The following is a 19,996-nucleotide window of genomic DNA, read 5'->3' on the forward strand; positions in this document are numbered from 1 at the left end:
AGGAGTTCTGTAATATTTATTCTTTGTCGTTAAGTATGTTTGGAAAAATGCAGTTAATGTCTCAATATCTTCTTTTACATACACTATATATAATCCTTGCAAAGCACCAAGAGACCCTCAAAATTATAGTTAATTCATGAATGTTTTAGGCTGTACCCTAAAAAGCATGCAATCACTTCAGGCTCATGGCGTACAAAATAATGCTTTATTACGTTACTGGATAGTTTTGGATCAAACCCAGCATCTTTTACAAATGTGTAATCCATAACCAGTCATGCAATATTAAACTGAGTCATTTCAGCATTAGTGGCACTTCTGCCTGCTAAATAAATGATAACTGGGACATTTAAAGTGTTTAGTCACATTAATGTAATAGTAAACGTTTCTGAAAAAGGCCAAAAAATACAGAAATTCCACATGACAAATACTGTCAATACTGTATATCTAAACAATGTTATGTCTTTGTTAAAGTGATAGTCACATCATAGACATTTAAGACATAAACTCAAGATAGATGCCCACCACTTGGATATACAAAATAGTGGTTCTCCAAACCCCGGTCTGAATGGGTAGGTGACCACCACATCTAGGGGTGCAGGTAGAAGTGGCCACATATATGTATGACTCTCTCCATTCATTTTCATGGTAGTTACAAAAGCAGCCTTTATTCGGGTAGATGCAAGCCCTACTTTTAAGAGTCTTCCAGAGCATGTATGGCACATAGGGGATATGCTTTAAATGTTGAATAGTTATTGTGTAATATTATGTATGATACTTGTCTTTGTTTGTACCCCATAACTGTAAGCGCTGCGGAATCTGTAGGCGCTATATAAATAAATAAAATAAATAAAAATAATAAATAAAATGTCTGTAGTATGATGATGATGACAATGGTTCACCTTCTCGGACTCAATAAAAGGCAAAACACAAGGGGGGGGGGGGGGGGATTTAGCAAAGCCAGTGGCGATGCTAGGGTTGGTGTCACCAGTATAGTGTCACTCTATACTATACCCCCCATTAAAGAATTTTTTTTAGCCTGTTGTGACAGACGCCAGTGGTGTAACTCATTGCGGAAAATTATTTCCAGTATAATAATCAAACATACAATTTGCCACAGAATGGAACAGTGCTAGAGAAGTTTTGACCATTTAAAACTAAAGCTCCCAGTATGACCTAAGCAGTGGTAAGGTTATGCTGGGAGTTGTTGTTTCACCCATCATAACTGCAGAACTTACAAGTGACTACAGCTCTGATGGGACAGTCAGGCAGCATACACCATTATATCAGTGACTACGTCTTCCCAAATTCAGATAGTCTTAATCTAATTTCGATGGTCCATACTGCCAGGACTTTATCCAGCAAAATCTTCTCTCTGCAGAACGTGATGCCTAAATGGCAATGGTCCTCACTAAATCAGCGCATTCTGATCCTTTATATGAAAACAATAATCATTATAACCCTGCTACACACTGCGTTTCTGAATATAATACTGTAACACACTGTACCCTCTGAATACAATACTGCCACACACTGTACCCTCTGAATACAATACTGCCACACACTGTACCCTCTGAATATAATACTACCACACACTGTACCCTCTGAATATAATACTGCCACACACTGCGCTCTCTGAATAAAATACTACCACGCACTTCACTCTCTGAATATAATACTACCACATACTGTACCCTCTGATTATAATACTACTACACACTGTACCCTCTAAATATAATACTGGCACACACTGTACCCTGTCCTGTTTCCTGATCATATTAATGCCCCCTGTCATGTGCCCCAACATAATAATGCCCCCTGACCTGTGCCCACACATAAGAATTATGCCCCATCCTGTTCCCCCACATAATAATGCCTTGTCCTGTTCCCACCACATAATCCCTCTGTCCTGTGCCCCAAAATATAATACTAATGCCCTCGCTCCCCCCATGTAACCCTGCCTGTGCCCCTCAAATATAATTCCCTGTCATGTGCCACATATAATGCCCCCTGTGATGTGCCCCTCACTTATAATGTCCCCTGTCCTGTGCCCCTCACATATAAATGTCCCCTGTTCTGTGCCCCTCAGATATAATGCCCCCCACTAATCTGCCCCTCAGATATGCCCCCTTTTCTGTGCCCCTCAGATATAATGCCCCCCTGTAATATGCCCCTCAGATATACTGCCCAATGTTCTGTGCCCCACAGATATAATGCCCCCGCTGCAATGTGCCCTTCAGAAATAATGCCCCCTGTTCTGTGCCCCTCAAATATAATGCCCCCTGTCCTGTGCCCCTTAGATATAATGCCCCCTGTAATGTGCCCCTCAGATATAATGCCCCCTGTAATGTGCCCCTCAGATATAATGCCACCTGTAATGTGCCCCTCAGATATAATGCCACCTGTAATGTGCCCCTCAGATATAATACCGCCTGTATCATGCCCCCATAGTACCCCAAACATAGTAAAAGAAATAAACAATTATACTCATTTGATGTCCCATCATTGTGCCGGCCTGCTGGGGATTGCTTCCCTGCAGCTCACATGCTGCAAGCCAGAAGTGTCTGCAGCGTGTGAGTGAATGGAGGAGCGGGAGCTGTCAGTTCCCGCTCCACCATTCTAGTGTACTGCCTCTGTGTTCCCAGAGGCAGTACACGTGCTTGCGTTGCTGGGTGACACCATTGCGGGATTACTTCCTGCTGGATGGTGTCACCCCACTAGCGGTGCTAGCGGACACTTAGCACGCCCACAGCTGCGATATGGGGGGGGGGGGTCGGGGTGCTAGTGACTTGGGTGTCACCCCATCAGGCTGGTGTCAACCGGTGAGGCCCGCACCCCCACCTCCCCCTTGCTACGCCACTGAGCTAAACTGAAAAATGTTGGACATGTAATTGTTTTACGCCAGTTTTCTGGTGTAAACATTTATAAACTCTTGTAAATGTTTCACTATTGCTTGAAGTGTTTAATTAAAGCATACTAGTCATTAAAGCGTACCAGGCTAAGCTGTCTTGTGCATATACATGAGGAATAGCACTATATCTGGCCAATACATAACCTGCATATGGCATTTTTCACAAGATCTCTACTCAGCAGTTTCCATGTCTAATTTTCAGTTGTCCCTGAAAGCCTACCCTCTATGATTTATTCCATACACTGTTCACAAAGAGGAAAGCCTCCTGCCTTTCTTTGTCTCTATACATACTCTAAAAGTATCCGCAGCATGGAGGACATTATAGAGCAGTACTGAGCAATATAAGCTGTGAATCAAGCTTCTTTTTCTCTTTAACTAACCCCTACCCCTCTTGCTTCCTCCTTTCTATAGACTTTAATGTGCAGTATGTAACTGATCCCTCAGTGTTTTGTTAGTCCATCGTGCCCGGCAGATTTACATTGTTTTTCATAGTGAATGCTAAGCTTCAGGGGGCAGAGGTGGGCAGGAAGGGAGTCTGATAAGAAGAAAACAATGCATTTTTCTGTGATAAGTTTCTTATATTCGCATGTACTTTTCATTTATACAAGGTTTGTTAAAACTATGGGGCCATTAAAAGAAAGAATGCACTTGTGTACCATTCTGCAAGATTTCCTGTAAGTTCTTGAAGTAAACATTTTTGCATAATTCCGATTCTGGATTCTAACATATAGTGGTTCGTATCTTCGGTAAACATTTTTGCATAATTCCGATAGAGATTCTAACATATAGTGGTTCGTATCTTCGGGTCCCCTCCACCTTTCCCCGGGGACTGTTTAAGATGCATGGTGTATATATTACATGGTTGGCTGCAGCTCACCCAATCTTGGCTGCAGACATAGCAGTGGAACAGCGTAAGCCCCACCTTTTCCCACAGACCTTCTCTTTAAATGAACTAGCCCTGGTATAAAGGCGGGGGAGAGAAGATGGATGCCCTCTGGGACACATATAGACTTTAATATTACTCATTTGCCTTGTGAAACTGGACAAGACCAGATTGTGAAGATTAAGGATATTATGGTAAGTGTTGCTAACTATTCTTATTTTATCTAGTGACCCTTTAAATGTAGCTCTAGTTGATATGGAACGTTTAGCTTCTGCCCAAGTTACTGTTTGCAGATTCCGAAGAAATTCTCAATATAGCGACCTTATGGAATATATAAAAATGGTATAATACTGAGCAGAGATCTGCGCTTCCATATAACAGCCTGCCACTACTCTAGTAAATCATTTCCTTTCCATATCGTGAAGCAACAGTGCCTCTCCGTTATGTCCCAATCCCTCTGTATTACTGTATGCTATTTAGAAAGCAGAGGCAAGTGTTATCTGTATAAGAGGCTGTCGCTACAGACTGGATGTGTACAGATCACGAGAGGCTAGTCATGAATCTGGAGGAACAGTACCGGTCTGAAGATGTGTTATCCATTCTTGCGGCATTATGTTAGACATCTGCAAGCTGAAAAATATAGGCACCTGGCCATTTCTGTCTGCTCAGGTAGAGTTTATATGCTCATTTTATTGTAACTTTCCATGCTGCATTTTTCTGCTGGCAAGTTCTCAGCATCTGTATATGTATGAGTATACAGCTTTAGTTATTTTACAAATAGATGTATGTGTGTATATATAGTGTGTGTGTGTGTGTGTGTGTATATATATATATATATATATATATAGATAGATAGATATAGTAATCTTACAGTGTAGAAATGGAGTGAACATTTTAAGCATACATATTTTGTATTAGTGTTTTGATAGCAGACATGATAGAGCTTCGCAATGTATTCTCATGTCACTCGTGTTGGTAAATGATGGGTTCTGTGAGGGATATCTTACTTGGACACATGATGTAATGATACAGTATATCAGATCTCTCTGCTTATCTCTTCAGTATAACGCCAGTATCACACATCACTGTTGTGGAGAGGCAAATGCTATTTCTCCCCTGCATTTATTAAATATTCTTTGGTACATACAAAGTAAATGTGTATTAAAATGCCTGTAAGTAATAATTTGGGTTCTTCCATTGTAGCCAAATCATTACATTCTTTTCTATTTTTTTTTCCCCCTAGAAACCTAAAGTAGTTCTTCAGGAGTAAAAGATATAAAAATATATTTTGTATTATGCAACATTGCAAAGACAAATTCCTTAGGCGCATAACTTTATAATTAACACAGTAATTCTAAGTTATCTATAGTGTTCACTTTGGATAGTAAGTTAGACTGGGTGGGTCTGATCACTGATGTTCTGTTATGTCACAATCTTGTGTTGGGAAAACACTGAATGCTCCCATTAGCCATTCACAGACAAAAAAAAATATGTGAAGAAAAGTAATCAAATAAAGAAGTCCAGCACCCTAAAAATGGTAAATAATTATTTTTTTATTTCAACCATTTTTTTTTCTACATGGGTTGAAATGCCATCTAATAGACATATATATATATATATATATATATATATATATATATATATATATATATATATAATGTATATGTGTATGTATTTTATATATGTATTGTAGTTATTGCTTTAAGCAATGTTGCTGAATACACCCCATATCAGTAGTTGAGCTGCATTTGTCCTTAAGGACTCTGCTTTTTTTAGACCAGGTTGACATGTGGAATTTTAGTGGGGCTTTTTAAGCAATTTTCACAGGAAGAAAGCACATAACAGGGTTATCCAGAATTAAAAAACTAAAACATAGCAGCTTCTTCCAAAACAGTGCCACACCTTCCCTAAGGTTGTATGTCTTCCTACAACTCAACTCGATTCACTTTAATGGAACTGAACTAAACTACTACACACAACCTGAGGACAGAGTGGTGTTGTTTCTAGAAACTAAACAGCTATGTTCTATGGATGACCCATCTGAACAACCGTGATTTGTGCTATGTTACAGGTGAATGTCCTAACTACGCAACTGAAGCCTAAGACAACTGAAGCCTAAGACAAATAATATGGGAATCTAAGTAGTTCCCTGCTTCTACTCCTGTTTTATACTTACCTCTCTAAATAACAGTGCCATGGCATGTATATATATTTTTTTGCATAGCCTTGAAGCTTCTTAAAATTTATTATTTAGGGAAAAACAGGGAGACTTTTTCAAGAAGTTATTTGGGGAAAGGCTTCCTTCATCCCTTACAGGATCTGTTCCAATCATGGAACATATTTTGCTATGAAATGAATATATTTTCGTACTGGGGAGAGCACCATAAGGCAGGCGGAGTCTTGTATGTAATACTTCCCTGGGAAAAAGATTTGCAAAAAGAAAGAGATCTTGCTCTCTGATGCCACCTATTGGAGGTAGTGTAAATAAAAGCCAATGTTTGTCCCCTTTAAAATATCCTTGAGACATAGTAAAACTTAACCTTTACTTCTAGAGTACATAAAATGCATGGATAAAGAACAAACAGTGTATTATACACAAATCGGTGAAAGCACCACCATAGGAAAAACGGGATAGGGGAAAGGGATACAGGTGAGTACCTAAACTAACAACAACACTATCCCTACCTATGGACAGATCCCTCCCTAAAACGAAATGTTCGTGAGTAGAACGGGCTTCTAATCCAGGAATTTATCGGCGCTAACCGGGATAAGGGATAAGGACCAGGATAAGGACACCAGACAGGTAGTATACCTTCCAAGAGGGATTTATTATGTTAATGCAACGCGTTTCACCACGCATGCGTGGCTTCCTCAGGCAGCCTGAGGAAGCCACGCATGCGTGGGGAAACGCGTTGCATTAACATAATAAATCCCTCTTAGAAGGTATACTACCTGTCTGGTGTCCTTATCCCGGTCAGCGCCGATTAATTCCTGGATTAGAAGCCCGTTCTACTCACGACTGTTTATACCAGGAAAGCTGCAGACTCCGGCTCAATCCATGCGATCTCCATTGTTGTGTATGGGCTACACAACTATGTCGGGTGAGTGGGGATTTCTCCCTCTATCCCTTCCACTATTGAAGTGATTTTACTCCACAAGGAGCACCTCCGCCTCTTTTCTTTTTAAAACTAAATGTGGAATGGGGAAGGGTAAAAAATGGTGTTGATTTCAAACTATATACAAAATGTGGCAGACCTCTTTTTACCAACGCGTTTCGCCCTGTAATATTATGGGCTCATCAGGGAATAGAAAGAGACCACAAAAAAGATCCATGAGGTGCTACCATGTAACAATGATCAGGAATAATTCAGATGACATACACAAGGTTCGAAATAGTAGTTAGATAAATTGATAGTGACAGTGATAATAGTATAGGGCAATAATATAGTGAATGCATAAAGATCATAGCAGCTATATTAATGACAATGCAATACATGAAAAACCAATATAATACACATGCAAAGATAATACTGCAGATTCCAATCAAAAGTCTTCCTAAAGTATTGGTAATTCATTAAGATCCAAAAGGTTTGGCTCATTAAGAAGTTGTAATTGAGCCACCAGGGGCTAATGCCCAATGAACAAGATCCTCAGGTGATCTGAGGAAGATAGCCAATACAAAAGTCACCAGTCCTATGTCATACTCCTAGACACAGCACAAGATAGGTCCATTAGTTTTGGAAACAAACCATGATGGTAGAAGGAATGGCTCCAAAGGGACATGCTATGTGTGCATGATGTGCTACTGCTCCAGACGCCAATGAAGACTTCCGCTCCTGTTGCAAGAATGCCACTGTGGTGTCTAATTGTACTAATTTATCTGACTACTATTTCTAACCTTGTGTATGTCATCTGAAGTATATCTTATGGATGTCATCTGAATTATTCTTGATCATTGTTACATCAGTATTGTATTTGTATTTGTACTTCATCAGTTAGTACGGTAGCACCTCATGGATCTTTTTGTGGTCTCTTTCTATTCCCTGATGAGACCATAATATTACTGGGTGAAACGCGTTGGTAAAAAGAGGTCTGCCACACTTTGTATATAGTTTTAAATCAGCACTATTTTTTTTCCCCCTTCCCCATTCCACACTTAGTTTTAGGGAGGGCTCTGTCCATAGGACAGGGATAGTCTTGTTGTTAGTTTAGGTACTCAACTGTACCCCTTTCCCCTATCCCCTTTTTCCTATCTTTCTACGATTTGTGTATAATACACTGTTTGTTATTTATCCATGTATTTCTTGTACTCTTGAAGTAAAGGTACCTCATTGGTGTATTCCTTATGTGATTAATTTGGCATATATATCACTAAGGGTCCTGTACAGGAATAGGGTCCAGGGTACCTATTATTTACCCTTTGACATTGGAATTTATCCTTGAGACATAACTGGGGATTATTATATTTCAAGGCTTTTTAAAATGGTCTGAGCATTGGCATGCAGGGATGGTATTTCCAATAGGTGCTCTCTTCTCTCTGGTTAAGGTGCATCACATGGGGCAGTGTAAATAAAGCCTAATAATCAAGTAGCAGATGTATTGTTTTTTAGATATTTTTATTACTAGAAATCTATTTTGACAAACTATTTCATTTGTACAGTCACAGAATTTTCTGTGTGTGACATCGGAATGATTTGAATATGTGCAGTTTTTACATTAAAATGACAAGAAGATAATTGCCTATTATTTTTAACAAAACTAAAATGCTGCAAAAAGTCATGCAAGCATAACAAACTTCACGTATGGATTTGCATTGCTGAAATAACAGTAGATTAATAATAAATGTCAAGTAATACCACTACGCTTCTCTAAATAATATTGTGACAAATAACCCCCCCCCCCAAAAAAAAAAAAAAAATGTTATGTGATATTTGACATAACCATACTGAGATAATAGTGCCATTTAACACTATTTTACACAAATAAGAACATCACAGGAGAGTGGAGTCTCCTGCATTTGATCCTTCTTTAGGAACCGGAGTAAAGAGCCATTAAAGGGGCACTCCGGTGTTCCAGCATTCTGAACATTTTGTTCAGAACGCTTGGAGCTGGAGGCCCTGATCGTGATGTCACGGCCATGCCCCTGGTGATGTCACACCATGCCCCCTTCCATAGACATGGATGGAGCTGACATTCCCCCTCCCATAGACATGAACGGAGGGGGCGTAGCTGTGACGTCACGATCACTGCTGCAGGAACCCGGTGTTTGTTTAGAACAAACAGGAGATGGCAGGGGGTCCCAGCAGCAGGACCCCCACGATCAGACATCTTATCCCCTATCCTTTGGATAGGGGATAAGATGTCTAGCAGTGGAGTACCCCTTTAAGTTTCAGCAGCTTAGGGGAGCAAATACGACAACGTGCAACTTTCCCTGCAGGGAGGGGATGTGTGCTCATATTAGATACACGCATGCATGCATTCATACATGCATTTACACACACATACATACAATATACACATAGATATGTATACTCACAACACATATGCATATATATTTACACACTGACACACACAATATACACATAGACTGCACACATGCATACATGTACAGTACAGACTCTATACACATGCATAACACTGCACCTATATACAGATGACCTGATTCTATGACCTCTGGGGGAAGAAAGTACAGAGGGAGACTTGTAGCTGAAAGAGACTGAAGATAAAGGAAGGAGGTCTGCATGGCATACTGGAACAGGTACAGTGCTTAAGGGGGTACTCCAACCCTAGTCATCTTATCCCCTATCCAAAATGCAGAGTGTCCCTTTAAAGGGGTACTCCAGTGGATTTTTAAATCAACTGGTGCCAAAAAGTTAAACAGATTTGTAAGTTACTTCTATTAAAAAATCTTAATCCTTCCAGTACTTATTAGCTGCTGAATATTACAGAGGAAATTATTTTCTTTATAGAACACAGTGCTCTCTGCTGACATCATGTCACAGTGCTCTCTGTTGACATCTCTGTCCATTTTAAGAACTGTCCAGAATAGAAGAATATCCCCATAGAAAATGTATGCTGCTCTGGACAGTTCCTAAAATGAACAGAGATGTCAGCAGAGAGCACTGTGGTCATGATGTCAGCAGAGAGCTCTGTGCTTGGGATGTCAGCAGAGAGCACTGTGTTCCAAAAAGAAAAGCATTTCCTCTGTAGTATTCAGCAGCTAATAAATACTGGAAGGATTAATATTTTTTTAATAGAAATCATTTACTAATCTGTTTACGGTAACTTTCTGGCACCAGTTGATTTAAAAAAAAAAAAAAAAAAAAGGTTTCCATCTGAGTTTTTAGGATTACGGAAACTTCTAAGCAGAAGTTATTTAGTATATTTTATAAACATTATATTTTACAATTGATATGCAGTTCCATCCTATATAGAATTGTGTGATACAGTGGGATGACAAATTTACCATACATAGCAATAAGTGGATGTTTTAAATAAAACAATGTGGGAGATTTATCAAAGTTGTCTATTTCCCGCATCAATATAGACCAACCTACAGAGGGTTAGGCCGGTCTATTGTGCGCTTAATGTATCAAAAGTCGCACGGCTCTTGATAAATTCTGCTCACAGACTTCGGGATCTACGGTTTAGACTGTATTTAAACCTGCTCCAACATGGTCTAACATTCCAGCATACTTTCGGCCGATGCGACCTTTTGCCGAAAAGTCGCTATTGATGAATTCAGCACCAATGCATTTTTCTGTCTAAAATAGACTAAAATGCATCATGTGCTAAAAATCCTCTAAAGCAAAAGACACGAAAAAGTCGCACATATTTAGACTGCGACTTTCTGTGCGACAAATTTAGACAGAAAAAACAGTCTAAATCCTTTGATAAAGCTATCCCAATGTTCCTAAATTGGTAAACACTTGTGGGAGTCATAAATAATGAATGGTGGGAAATGTGGGAAAACAAGTTAATATTTAATAAAGCCTCCAATCTCTGCAGTTTCTGTTATGTTTAAGGGAAAAAACAAATCAGAGATCAGGATGTGAAGACAATATTTAATGATGAAAACTGACATGAATATAGAACATAACATAAGAAAATGTATATACTGTTTACAGAAAAGAATCAGAAAGTCAGGTCAGCGTTTCAGTAATACAATGCCCCCAACATGATGCGCCATTTTACGAATGTGCCTCCAGGTTATGATGACCCACACAAGAGGATAGTAAAATCTACATATTGACATGAGACAATTGTAACAGTTGTAGCAACCAGTGAACTTTAAAGTTTACAATGAAATTATAAGTTTAAAGTGACATTCCCAACACAGATATGTAAGCCATATAAATAGGCACTGTATCGCCTCTGGAACCCACACATAGAATAACAGTTTCCTGACCCTCCTAGTGAGGCAGCTGCCAACTGCTGCCTCCAGGGGGACTGAATGGAGAGGTTAACCTGCATCAATTATATGGCATATCCTTTGGATGCTCTATTAATGTCCTTGTTGGGGTTGATATCTGGTGTGGAATATATGCTCTGTATGTTATTATCACTAATGGATGTTGTCAATGCTATGGCACGTATGTGTCCAATAAGGCATATGACGTGTAGTATACATTTGGCTCAATAAACTGCATGCATATGTGTGTTGTTTTGTATGTTCCGTAGTTTGTGTAAGCATATTATATAAGGACACTAGCTATGTCACCATATTGTGAACATTAAGAGAGTTAGTGCAACAATTTAGCATACGAAAAAATAGTTGTTTTTTTAACAAGAGCACATGTCAGGATTTTATGCTTCTTGTAGTTTGAGCAACATAAACCAGTAAGTGAGGGTGGGCTAGCACTCCCCTATGCTCTCTCCTGTCTGATAGCACTCCCCTATGCTCTCTCCTGTCTGATAGCACTCCTCTATGCTCTCTCCTGTCTGATAGTACTCCTCTATGCTCTCTCCTGTCTGATAGGACTCCTCTATGCTCTCTCCTGTCTGATAGCACTCCTCTATGCTCTCTCCTGTCTGATAGCACTCCTCTATGCTCTCTCCTGTCTGATATCACTCCTCTATGCTCTCTCCTGTCTGATAGCACTCCTCTATGCTCTCTCCTGTCTGATAGTACTCCTCTGTGCTCTCTCCTGTCTGATAGTACTCCTCTGTGCTCTCTCCTGTCTGATAGGACTCCTCTGTGCTCTCCTGTCTGATAGTACTCCTCTGTGCTCTCTGCTGTATGATAGGACTCCTCTTTGCTCTCTCCTGTCTGATAGCACTCCTCTGTGCTCTCTCCTGTCTGATAGCACTCCTCTATGCTCTCTCCTGTCTGATAGCACTCCTCTATGCTCTCTCCTGTCTGATAGCACTCCTCTATGCTCTCTCCTGTCTGATAGCACTCCTCTATGCTCTCTCCTGTCTGATAGTACTCCTCTGTGCTCTCTCCTGTCTGATAGTACTCCTCTGCGCTCTCTCCTGTCTGATAGTACTCCTCTGTGCTCTCTCCTGTCTGATAGTACTCCTCTGCGCTCTCTCCTGTCTGATAGCACTCCCCTATGCTCTCTCCTGTCTGATAGCACTCCTCTATGCTCTCTCCTGTCTGATAGCACTCCTCTATGCTCTCTCCTGTCTTATAGGACTCCTCTGCGCTCTCTCCTGTCTGATAGTACTCCTCTGTGCTCTCTCCTGTCTGATAGCACTCCTCTATGCTCTCTCCTGTCTGATAGCACTCCCCTATGCTCTCTCCTGTCTGATAGTACTCCTCTATGCTCTCTCCTGTCTGATAGCACTTCCCTATGCTCTCTCCTGTCTGATAGCACTCCTCTATGCTCTCTCCTGTCTGATAGCACTCCTCTGTGCTCTCTCCTGTCTGATAGGACTCCTCTGTGCTCTCTCCTGTCTGATAGTACTCCTCTATGCTCTCTCCTGTCTGATAGGACTCCTCTGTGCTCTCTCCTGTCTAATAGTACTTCTCTGTGCTCTCTCCTGTCTGATAGTACTCCTCTGTGCTCTCTCCTGTCTGATAGTACTCCTCTGTGCTCTTTCCTGTCTGATAGTACTCCTCTGTGCTCTCTTCTGTCTGATAGGACTCCTCTGTGCTCTCTCCGGTCTGATAGTACTCCTCTGTGCTCTCTCCGGTCTGATAGTACTCCTCTGTGCTCTCTCCTGTCTGATAGGATTCCTCTGTGCTCTCTCCTGTCTGATAGGACTCCTCTGTGCTCTCTCCTGTCTGATAGGACTCCTCTGTGCTCTCTCCTGTCTGTAGGACTCCTCTGTGCTCTCTCCTGTCTGATAGTACTCCTCTGTGCTCTCTCCTGTCTGATAGCACTCCCCTATGCTCTCTCCTGTCTGATAGGACTCCTCTGTGCTCTCTCCTGTCTGATAGTACTCCCCTATGCTCTCTCCTGTCTGATAGCACTCCCCTATGCTCTCTCCTGTCTGATAGTACTCCTCTGTGCTCTCTCCTGTCTGATAGCACTCCTCTGTGCTCTCTCCTGTCTGATAGCACTACTCTGTGCTCTCTCCTGTCTGATAGGACTCCTCTGTGCTCTCTCCTGTCTGATAGGACTCCTCTGTGCTCTCTCCTGTCTGATAGGACTCCTCTGTGCTCTCTCCTGTCTGATAGGACTCCTCTGTGCTCTCTCCTGTCTGATAGTACTCCTCTGTGCTCTCTCCTGTCTGATAGGACTCCTCTGTGCTCTCTCCTGTCTGATAGGACTCCTCTGTGCTCTCTCCTGTTTGATAGTACTCCTCTGTGCTCTCTCCTGTCTGATAGCACTCCCCTATGCTCTCTCCTGTCTGATAGAACTCCTCTGTGCTCTCTCCTGTCTGATAGTACTCCTCTGTGTTCTCTCCTGTCTGATAGTACTCCTCTGTGTTCTCTCCTGTCTGATACTACTCCTATGTGCTCTCTCCTCTCTCAGATAATACTCCTCTGTGCTCTCTCCTGTCTGATAGAACTCCTCTTTGCTCTCTCCTGTCTGATAGCACTCCTCTGTGCTCTCTCCTGTCTGATAGCACTCCTCTGTTCTCTCTCCTGTCTGAAAGTACTCCTCTGTGCTCTCTCCTGTCTGTTAGGACTCCTCTGTGCTCTCTCCTGTCTGATAGGACTCCTCTGTGCTCTCTCCTGTCTGATAGGACTCCTTTGTGCTCTCTCCTGTCTGATAGGACTGCTCTGTGCTCTCTCCTGTCTGATAGAACTCCTCTGTGCTCTCTCCTGTCTGATAGGACTCCTCTGTGCTCTCCTGTCTGATAGTACTCCTCTGTGCTCTCTGCTGTATGATAGGACTCCTCTTTGCTCTCTCCTGTCTGATAGCACTCCTCTGTGCTCTCTCCTGTCTGTTAGGACTCCTCTGTGCTCTCTCCTGTCTGATAGGACTCCTCTGTGCCCTCTCCTGTCTGATTGGACTGCTCTGTGCTCTCTCCTGTTTGATAGGACTCCTCTGTGCCCTCTCCTGTCCTATCAGACAAGAAAAAGCACAGAGGAATCCTAGCCCACCCTCACTTACTGGACTTTTGTATCTGACAGTGCCCATTTAAAGGATAACAAATGGAACTCCTTCCAGACCTGAGTGATCAAGAAGTAACATGTGGATTCCGAGTACAGCACAGCAGTTGGCTATGTTTGAAAGGCCTATAGCGGATGGATCTCAGTACCATCATAATGCTGTCATGGTATGTTGGCTTGCCCCATTGACATATTAGTATAGCTTAAAAGGAACAAGCAAATTGTGTTGTGGCTAGTGTGGGTCATAAATAGGCAGTGTATGACAGGGATTAACTCCTTGCTGTTTAAAGGAATCGTACGGTCAAAACAAAAATTTTCTCCTTGGTTGGGGGTAATTGAAATAAACATGCTATACTCCCCTCCTCTGGTCGCCCAAAGTTGTTGTGCCTAGTACTCTGCTGGTTTAAACTGACAACACATAACAGAAGAGGTAGACAACATAAAAAGTAGAGAGTATATAGAATGTTTATTATTTTTCATCACCCCATTTAAGACAAAATTTTTGTTTAGTGCAGACATCCCCTTTAAATACATGTGTCATACATCACCCTTTGGTCCCAAGGCATAACACCATTCATCAGTTTTGCCTGGAGTGTTCAGCTGAATCTGGATGGTTGTCTTTAGCCCTCTCTCTTCCGCCTGTCATAGACTGTTTTTGTGTCAATCTATAAATAAGATGGACACTGTCATAAAACAGTCAAAAGTTTCTAAAATATGTGGATGTGATTATTTAGGTTCTGCTGTGTAATCAGAAATCTGAATTAAATACTATTTAATGATCCAAGTTATGGATCCACTCACATGCTTCTACTAAATGTGTTATTTTTCTCACGTATAAGACAAAAGCCAAATGCATATCATCGGGGGTGGGGGGGGGGGGGAATCATTTGTAACCCTTCAGGCCCTTGAACCTGAGAGTCCATAGGATTTTCTGCAACACATATCTGTTCATAGAAAATAGGGTTTTCTTTGTGTGTTGGTCAGCTTGATACATTATGAGGGCCATAAATATAGCATTGGAGTCCATCATATGGGCTTTTAATTTAGAAAGCCAAGAAAAGGAGTAGCCATACACACAAATTCAAAAGGCTAGGTCTACATTGCCATCAAGCCCTGCCAGCAAGCCCATCCTAACTGGAGTTTAGCCTAGAAATAAATAGTGCATGCACTAATTTTTTTATTTTCCAATAAACTACCGGATCCCCGATGGACGCCATTCAAGTCAATGGGATCTTTCGGAACCTGGTGGTGACTTGGTGGCGTTAGTTGTGCCCCACCCCTTTTTGTGGCCGTTTGGCTCAAAAATAAAAGCTGAACAGACTCAGAACAGGATGGAGCTCAGTGGCAATGTGAACCTAGCCGTACATGGCTTTATTTTTGGTCCAAATACAAAATGCACATGCAGTTGCCACATCATCCATTCACTTTTATGGGAGCCCCGGAGATATGAGAGTACAGCACTCGGGTATCCCCAACGATCTCATAGAAATAACTAAATCATTACCCAGAAAGATTATCCAGATATGATTCTTGTCAATTCATACAGCTTAGGCTGAGTTCACACTGTGTTTTTATTTACATTGAACATATATGTTTTATCCATTAGATATAAATGTACATTGTATGATAGCGGATGCTACAAATGGATTTTGTGGTATGCTTTATAGGAGAACCCGTTTCCTATTGACTTACATTGAAAAAAAAAACGGTGAAATGTAAACACAAAAGGCAGTATGAATATAGCATTTTCCTTCTTCATACTGTTCTGTTGGTTATACTCCCCAGTATCCCATCCAGTTTAGGTGCTACCTTTAATCCTTATTTTTCCCTTGTCTGTCTGTCTATCTATCTACAATGCGAGATGGTAGCAGCAAACGAAATATCAGAGATCCGGATATAGTGAATAGTGCTGGGTGGTATAAAGGTTCATACCGAATACCGAAATTTTTGTGCTGCACGATATTAATTTTAACCCATACCGCAATACCGGTTTGGCCCCTCGCCCTCGGGAATGAATTATCAGCCCAGTGCTGCACTGTCCCCACATCGGGGAACTAATCATATGTGACCCGCGAGCATTGTTCTGCCCCCCCCCCCCCAATTAATTATCAGCCCAGCGCTGCGCTGTCCCCATCGTGGTAAATAATCACATGTCACTCGCAAGCACTGCCCTCCTCATCCTCCTGTTTGTTGCGGCCGTCCGCGCTGACACTCTATACTGTGCGGTATCCCTATACTGTATCCCTATGCTCAGGCTCCAAAAAATAAACAAAATAAACTTTAACTCACCTCCCGTTGGTCCGGTACCGGCCTCATCTGCTTCCTGAGGACGGGAATGTCGGACAGCTGTCAGCCTATCACCGGCCGCAGCGATGTTCTGCCTTGGCCGGTGATAGGCTGAGCCCACTGTCTTGTAAGAAGCCGGCTTCTTACATGACTGTGCACTCAGCCTATCACCGGCCGAGGCAGAACATCGCTGCGGCCGGTGATAAGCTGACGGCTCTCCGACATTCCCGTCCCCAGCGTAAGGCCGACATCGGGACATGCGTTAGTTTATTTTGTTTACCTTTTGAAGCCCGGGCATAGGGATACCGCACAGTATAGAGTGTCAGTGCCAGCGGCCGCAACAAACAGGAGGATGAGGAGGGCAGCGCTTGTGGGTGACACACGTGAGTAGTACCCCGATGTGGACAGTGCAGTGCTGGGCTGATAATTAATTTGGGGGAGGGAGGGGAGGAGGAGGAAATACCGTTATATACCGTTGAACCGCCAAAAGTTACAAAAATACCGTGATTCACATATTTGGTCATACCGCCCAGCTCTAATAGTGAAGGCTTCAGATTTATTCCACACCATCATGTGCACATGTACACTTGATGGTGTATAATAAATCTGAAGCCTTCACCATATCAGAATCTCTGATATTTCTTTTGCTGCGATCATCTTGCATTACAGATAAAGTTGGTGTTGACTCTTTTCCTTGGACTTCTCTATCTCTCTACCCATCCATCTTTTTTTTCTGTCTACAATTACTATTATGACCTCCTCTTTTTGATGAGAGGCTCCTATAATTGTAATAATAATCCTATTATTGATCATGTCACATTTATTTAAGCCCACACATTTTTCTCTGTCTGTATCCGGTATATACTGTACAGTTTATTTGTCTACAGCTGCTGTGTCTGGAGGGTATTTCTGATAATAAACCTTCTCTGCAGAAAAAGATTTTATTTATAATTTGTACAATAAACTTCAAACCCCGTCTTCTGGGACAAATGTTGGCTCTTCTGAGTATATATGCAGCAATTTCCTTATTTACCAGAATTGTACTGGTTGTGAGCAAGTTACACTTGGGCAGTAATTGGGTGGGTAGTGTCCCTCCAGCAGATTCAGGCTATTCGGTATTGCTGCCTGCACCTACCATTTGGTGCAACTAGCTGCATATGGAATTTCAGTGCTGGACTTGTTTGTAAGGGAGCACACTACTGTTAGTATTGGGGTTTTTTGTGTGCAAAAAAATATTGGTAACATTATTTATTGGGAGAACGATACTGAGACTTTTTATGCTGGTGGTATTATCTATTGGGGGAATTCTTCACCTTTCTGTGGGACAGTAGCTACCAGTATTGTTTGTTGGAGCCACCATGTGACAGTATTATTTTCAAAGGGCTCGATTTATGGGATGTGAGAGATTAGTCCTGTAGTGTCAGTCAAATAACAGCAAATAGCAGTCAGAGACAGTGACATAGAAGTTGGGTTTAGACAGGGCTTTACCTGTTTGTTTTTTTTGTTTTGTTTTGTTTTTGCAGCAAAGAAAAATACAGCCTTCACTTTCCTATCTATGTGGGTGCCTTACTACCAGCCGCCCAACAAAACAGTCATCAAATGTCCCCTTTTTGAGGCTGCAAACTTTAGGACTCCAATTTTCTTCAGGGATGCATGTTCCTCACAGCCTCAGTCTGCAGCCTGATTTACACCTTGTTTAACCCCTTAATGACCAGGGGTTTTTCTGTTTCTACGCAGTACATTTTTTGTGCCGTGATATGACATTTTTAGCGGTACCATTCTTGTATTGATCGGACTTTTTGATCGCTTTTTATTCCTTTTTTTTAACGATATAAAAAGTGACCAAAAATATGCTATTTTGGACGTTGGAATTTTTTTCTGTGTACGCCATTGACCGTGCGGTTTAATTAATGATATATTTTTATAATTTGGACATTTCTGCACGCGGTGATACCACATTTTTTTTAAATGGGAAAAGGGGGTGATTCAAACTTTTATTAGGGAAGGGGTTAAATGATCTTTATTAACTTTTTTTCCCCCCTTTTTTTCACTTATAGGGGACTATAACACTGCTCACTACTGACTTTTACATTGATCAATGGTTTCTCATAGGAAACCATTGATCGATGATTCTGTCGCTTGACTGCTCATGCCTGGATCTCACTGAGCAGTCATTCGGGCAGGCACTGAGCAGTCATTCGGCGATCGGACACCAGGAGGAATGTAGGGGACCCTCCTGCTGTCCTACAGCTGTTTGGGATTCTGCAATTTCACCGCGATTGTTCCAAACTGCCCGCTGAGCTAGCCTGAGGTAGTTTAGTTTCACTTTAGACGCGGTGATCAACTTTGAACGCCGCGTCTCTGCACGGCTTTGATCGATGTGCAGCGCACTATTAGCCATGGGTCCCGGCCATTGTTAGACCCGCTATGACGCAGGGCCACATCCTTAACAGGTTAAAGGGGTATTCCAGGAATTTTTTTTTTATTCGACTATGCTACAGGGGCTGTAAAGTTAGTGTAGTTCACAATAGGGCTGCAGCTAACGATAATTTTAATAATAGTTGTCAATTATTTTATTTATTAACCCCTTCCCACAGAATGTCATATATAAACGCCGGGTTGTGCAGTGCGTTCGCGCATCCCGGCGTTTATAAATGACATCCAGTTAACCCGGCGATGCGCAGCATCGCACGGGTTAACTGGCAGAAGTCCCGCTGTTTCCAGCAGGGGACAACTTCTGCTTCACCCCCAGGACCATCCATTGATGGTCCTGGTCAGCGATCACTGTGATTGGTCCCTGTGGACCAATCACAGTGATCTGGGGTGAAAGTTCAGATCCCCCGCACTGCCCGCCCCTGGAAGTCGGGCAGAACGGGGGACGAAGGCTGCAGGGGCTCGCGGGGACCTGCGGCATTCGGGGGGAACACGTGGGGACCGGCGGACTTACCTGATCCAGCGGCGGGACCGAGGAGCAGCGCGGGACCGGCCACGTGGACGAGCAGCGACGGGTAAGTATGTGGTCCTCAGAGGCAGCAGTGAAGATCTTCACTGCTGCTTCTAGGAGTCTGAAAACTACAACTCCCAGCATGCCTAGACAGCCTTTGGCTGCCTGGGCATGCTGGGAGTTGTAGTTTTGCAACATCTGGAGGGCCCCCGTTTGGAGACCATTGTATAATGGTCTCCAATCTGTGCTCTTCCAGCTGTTGCAAAACTACAACTCCCAGTATGCACTGACTGTCCAGGCATGCTGGGAGTTTTAGTTCAGCAACATCTGGCCCTTCAGATGTTGCCGAACTACAACTCCCAGCATGCCCTTCAGCTGTCTGGGCATGCTGGGAGTTGTAGTTTTGCAACAACTGGAGACACACTGGTTGGGAAACATTGTCTGTTTCTAACTCAGTGTTTCCTAACC

General features: G+C 42.3%; 1 protein-coding gene across 8 annotated transcripts in view; it reads left to right on the plus strand.

Moving 5' to 3' along the window:
- The window catches only part of MCTP1 (multiple C2 and transmembrane domain containing 1), an 822,947-nt gene that overhangs the window by 185,152 nt on the left and 617,799 nt on the right, over positions 1-19,996 (plus strand). Inside the window, exon 1 of one of the 8 annotated variants that reach the window (XM_056537939.1) lies at positions 3,904-3,985. The exons of 6 other annotated variants lie outside the window; for them this stretch is intronic. In XM_056537939.1, the coding sequence (XP_056393914.1) occupies positions 3,983-3,985 (3 nt within the window). In that variant the 5' untranslated portion in view covers positions 3,904-3,982. Of the gene's footprint in view, positions 1-3,903; positions 3,986-4,271; positions 4,461-19,996 lie in introns of those variants that run through there. One more of the 8 variants, XM_056537923.1, reaches the window with a different exon arrangement.

This window comes from Hyla sarda, chromosome 1, assembly GCF_029499605.1.
Source record: "Hyla sarda isolate aHylSar1 chromosome 1, aHylSar1.hap1, whole genome shotgun sequence".
NCBI classification, from domain to species: Eukaryota; Metazoa; Chordata; class Amphibia; order Anura; family Hylidae; genus Hyla; species Hyla sarda.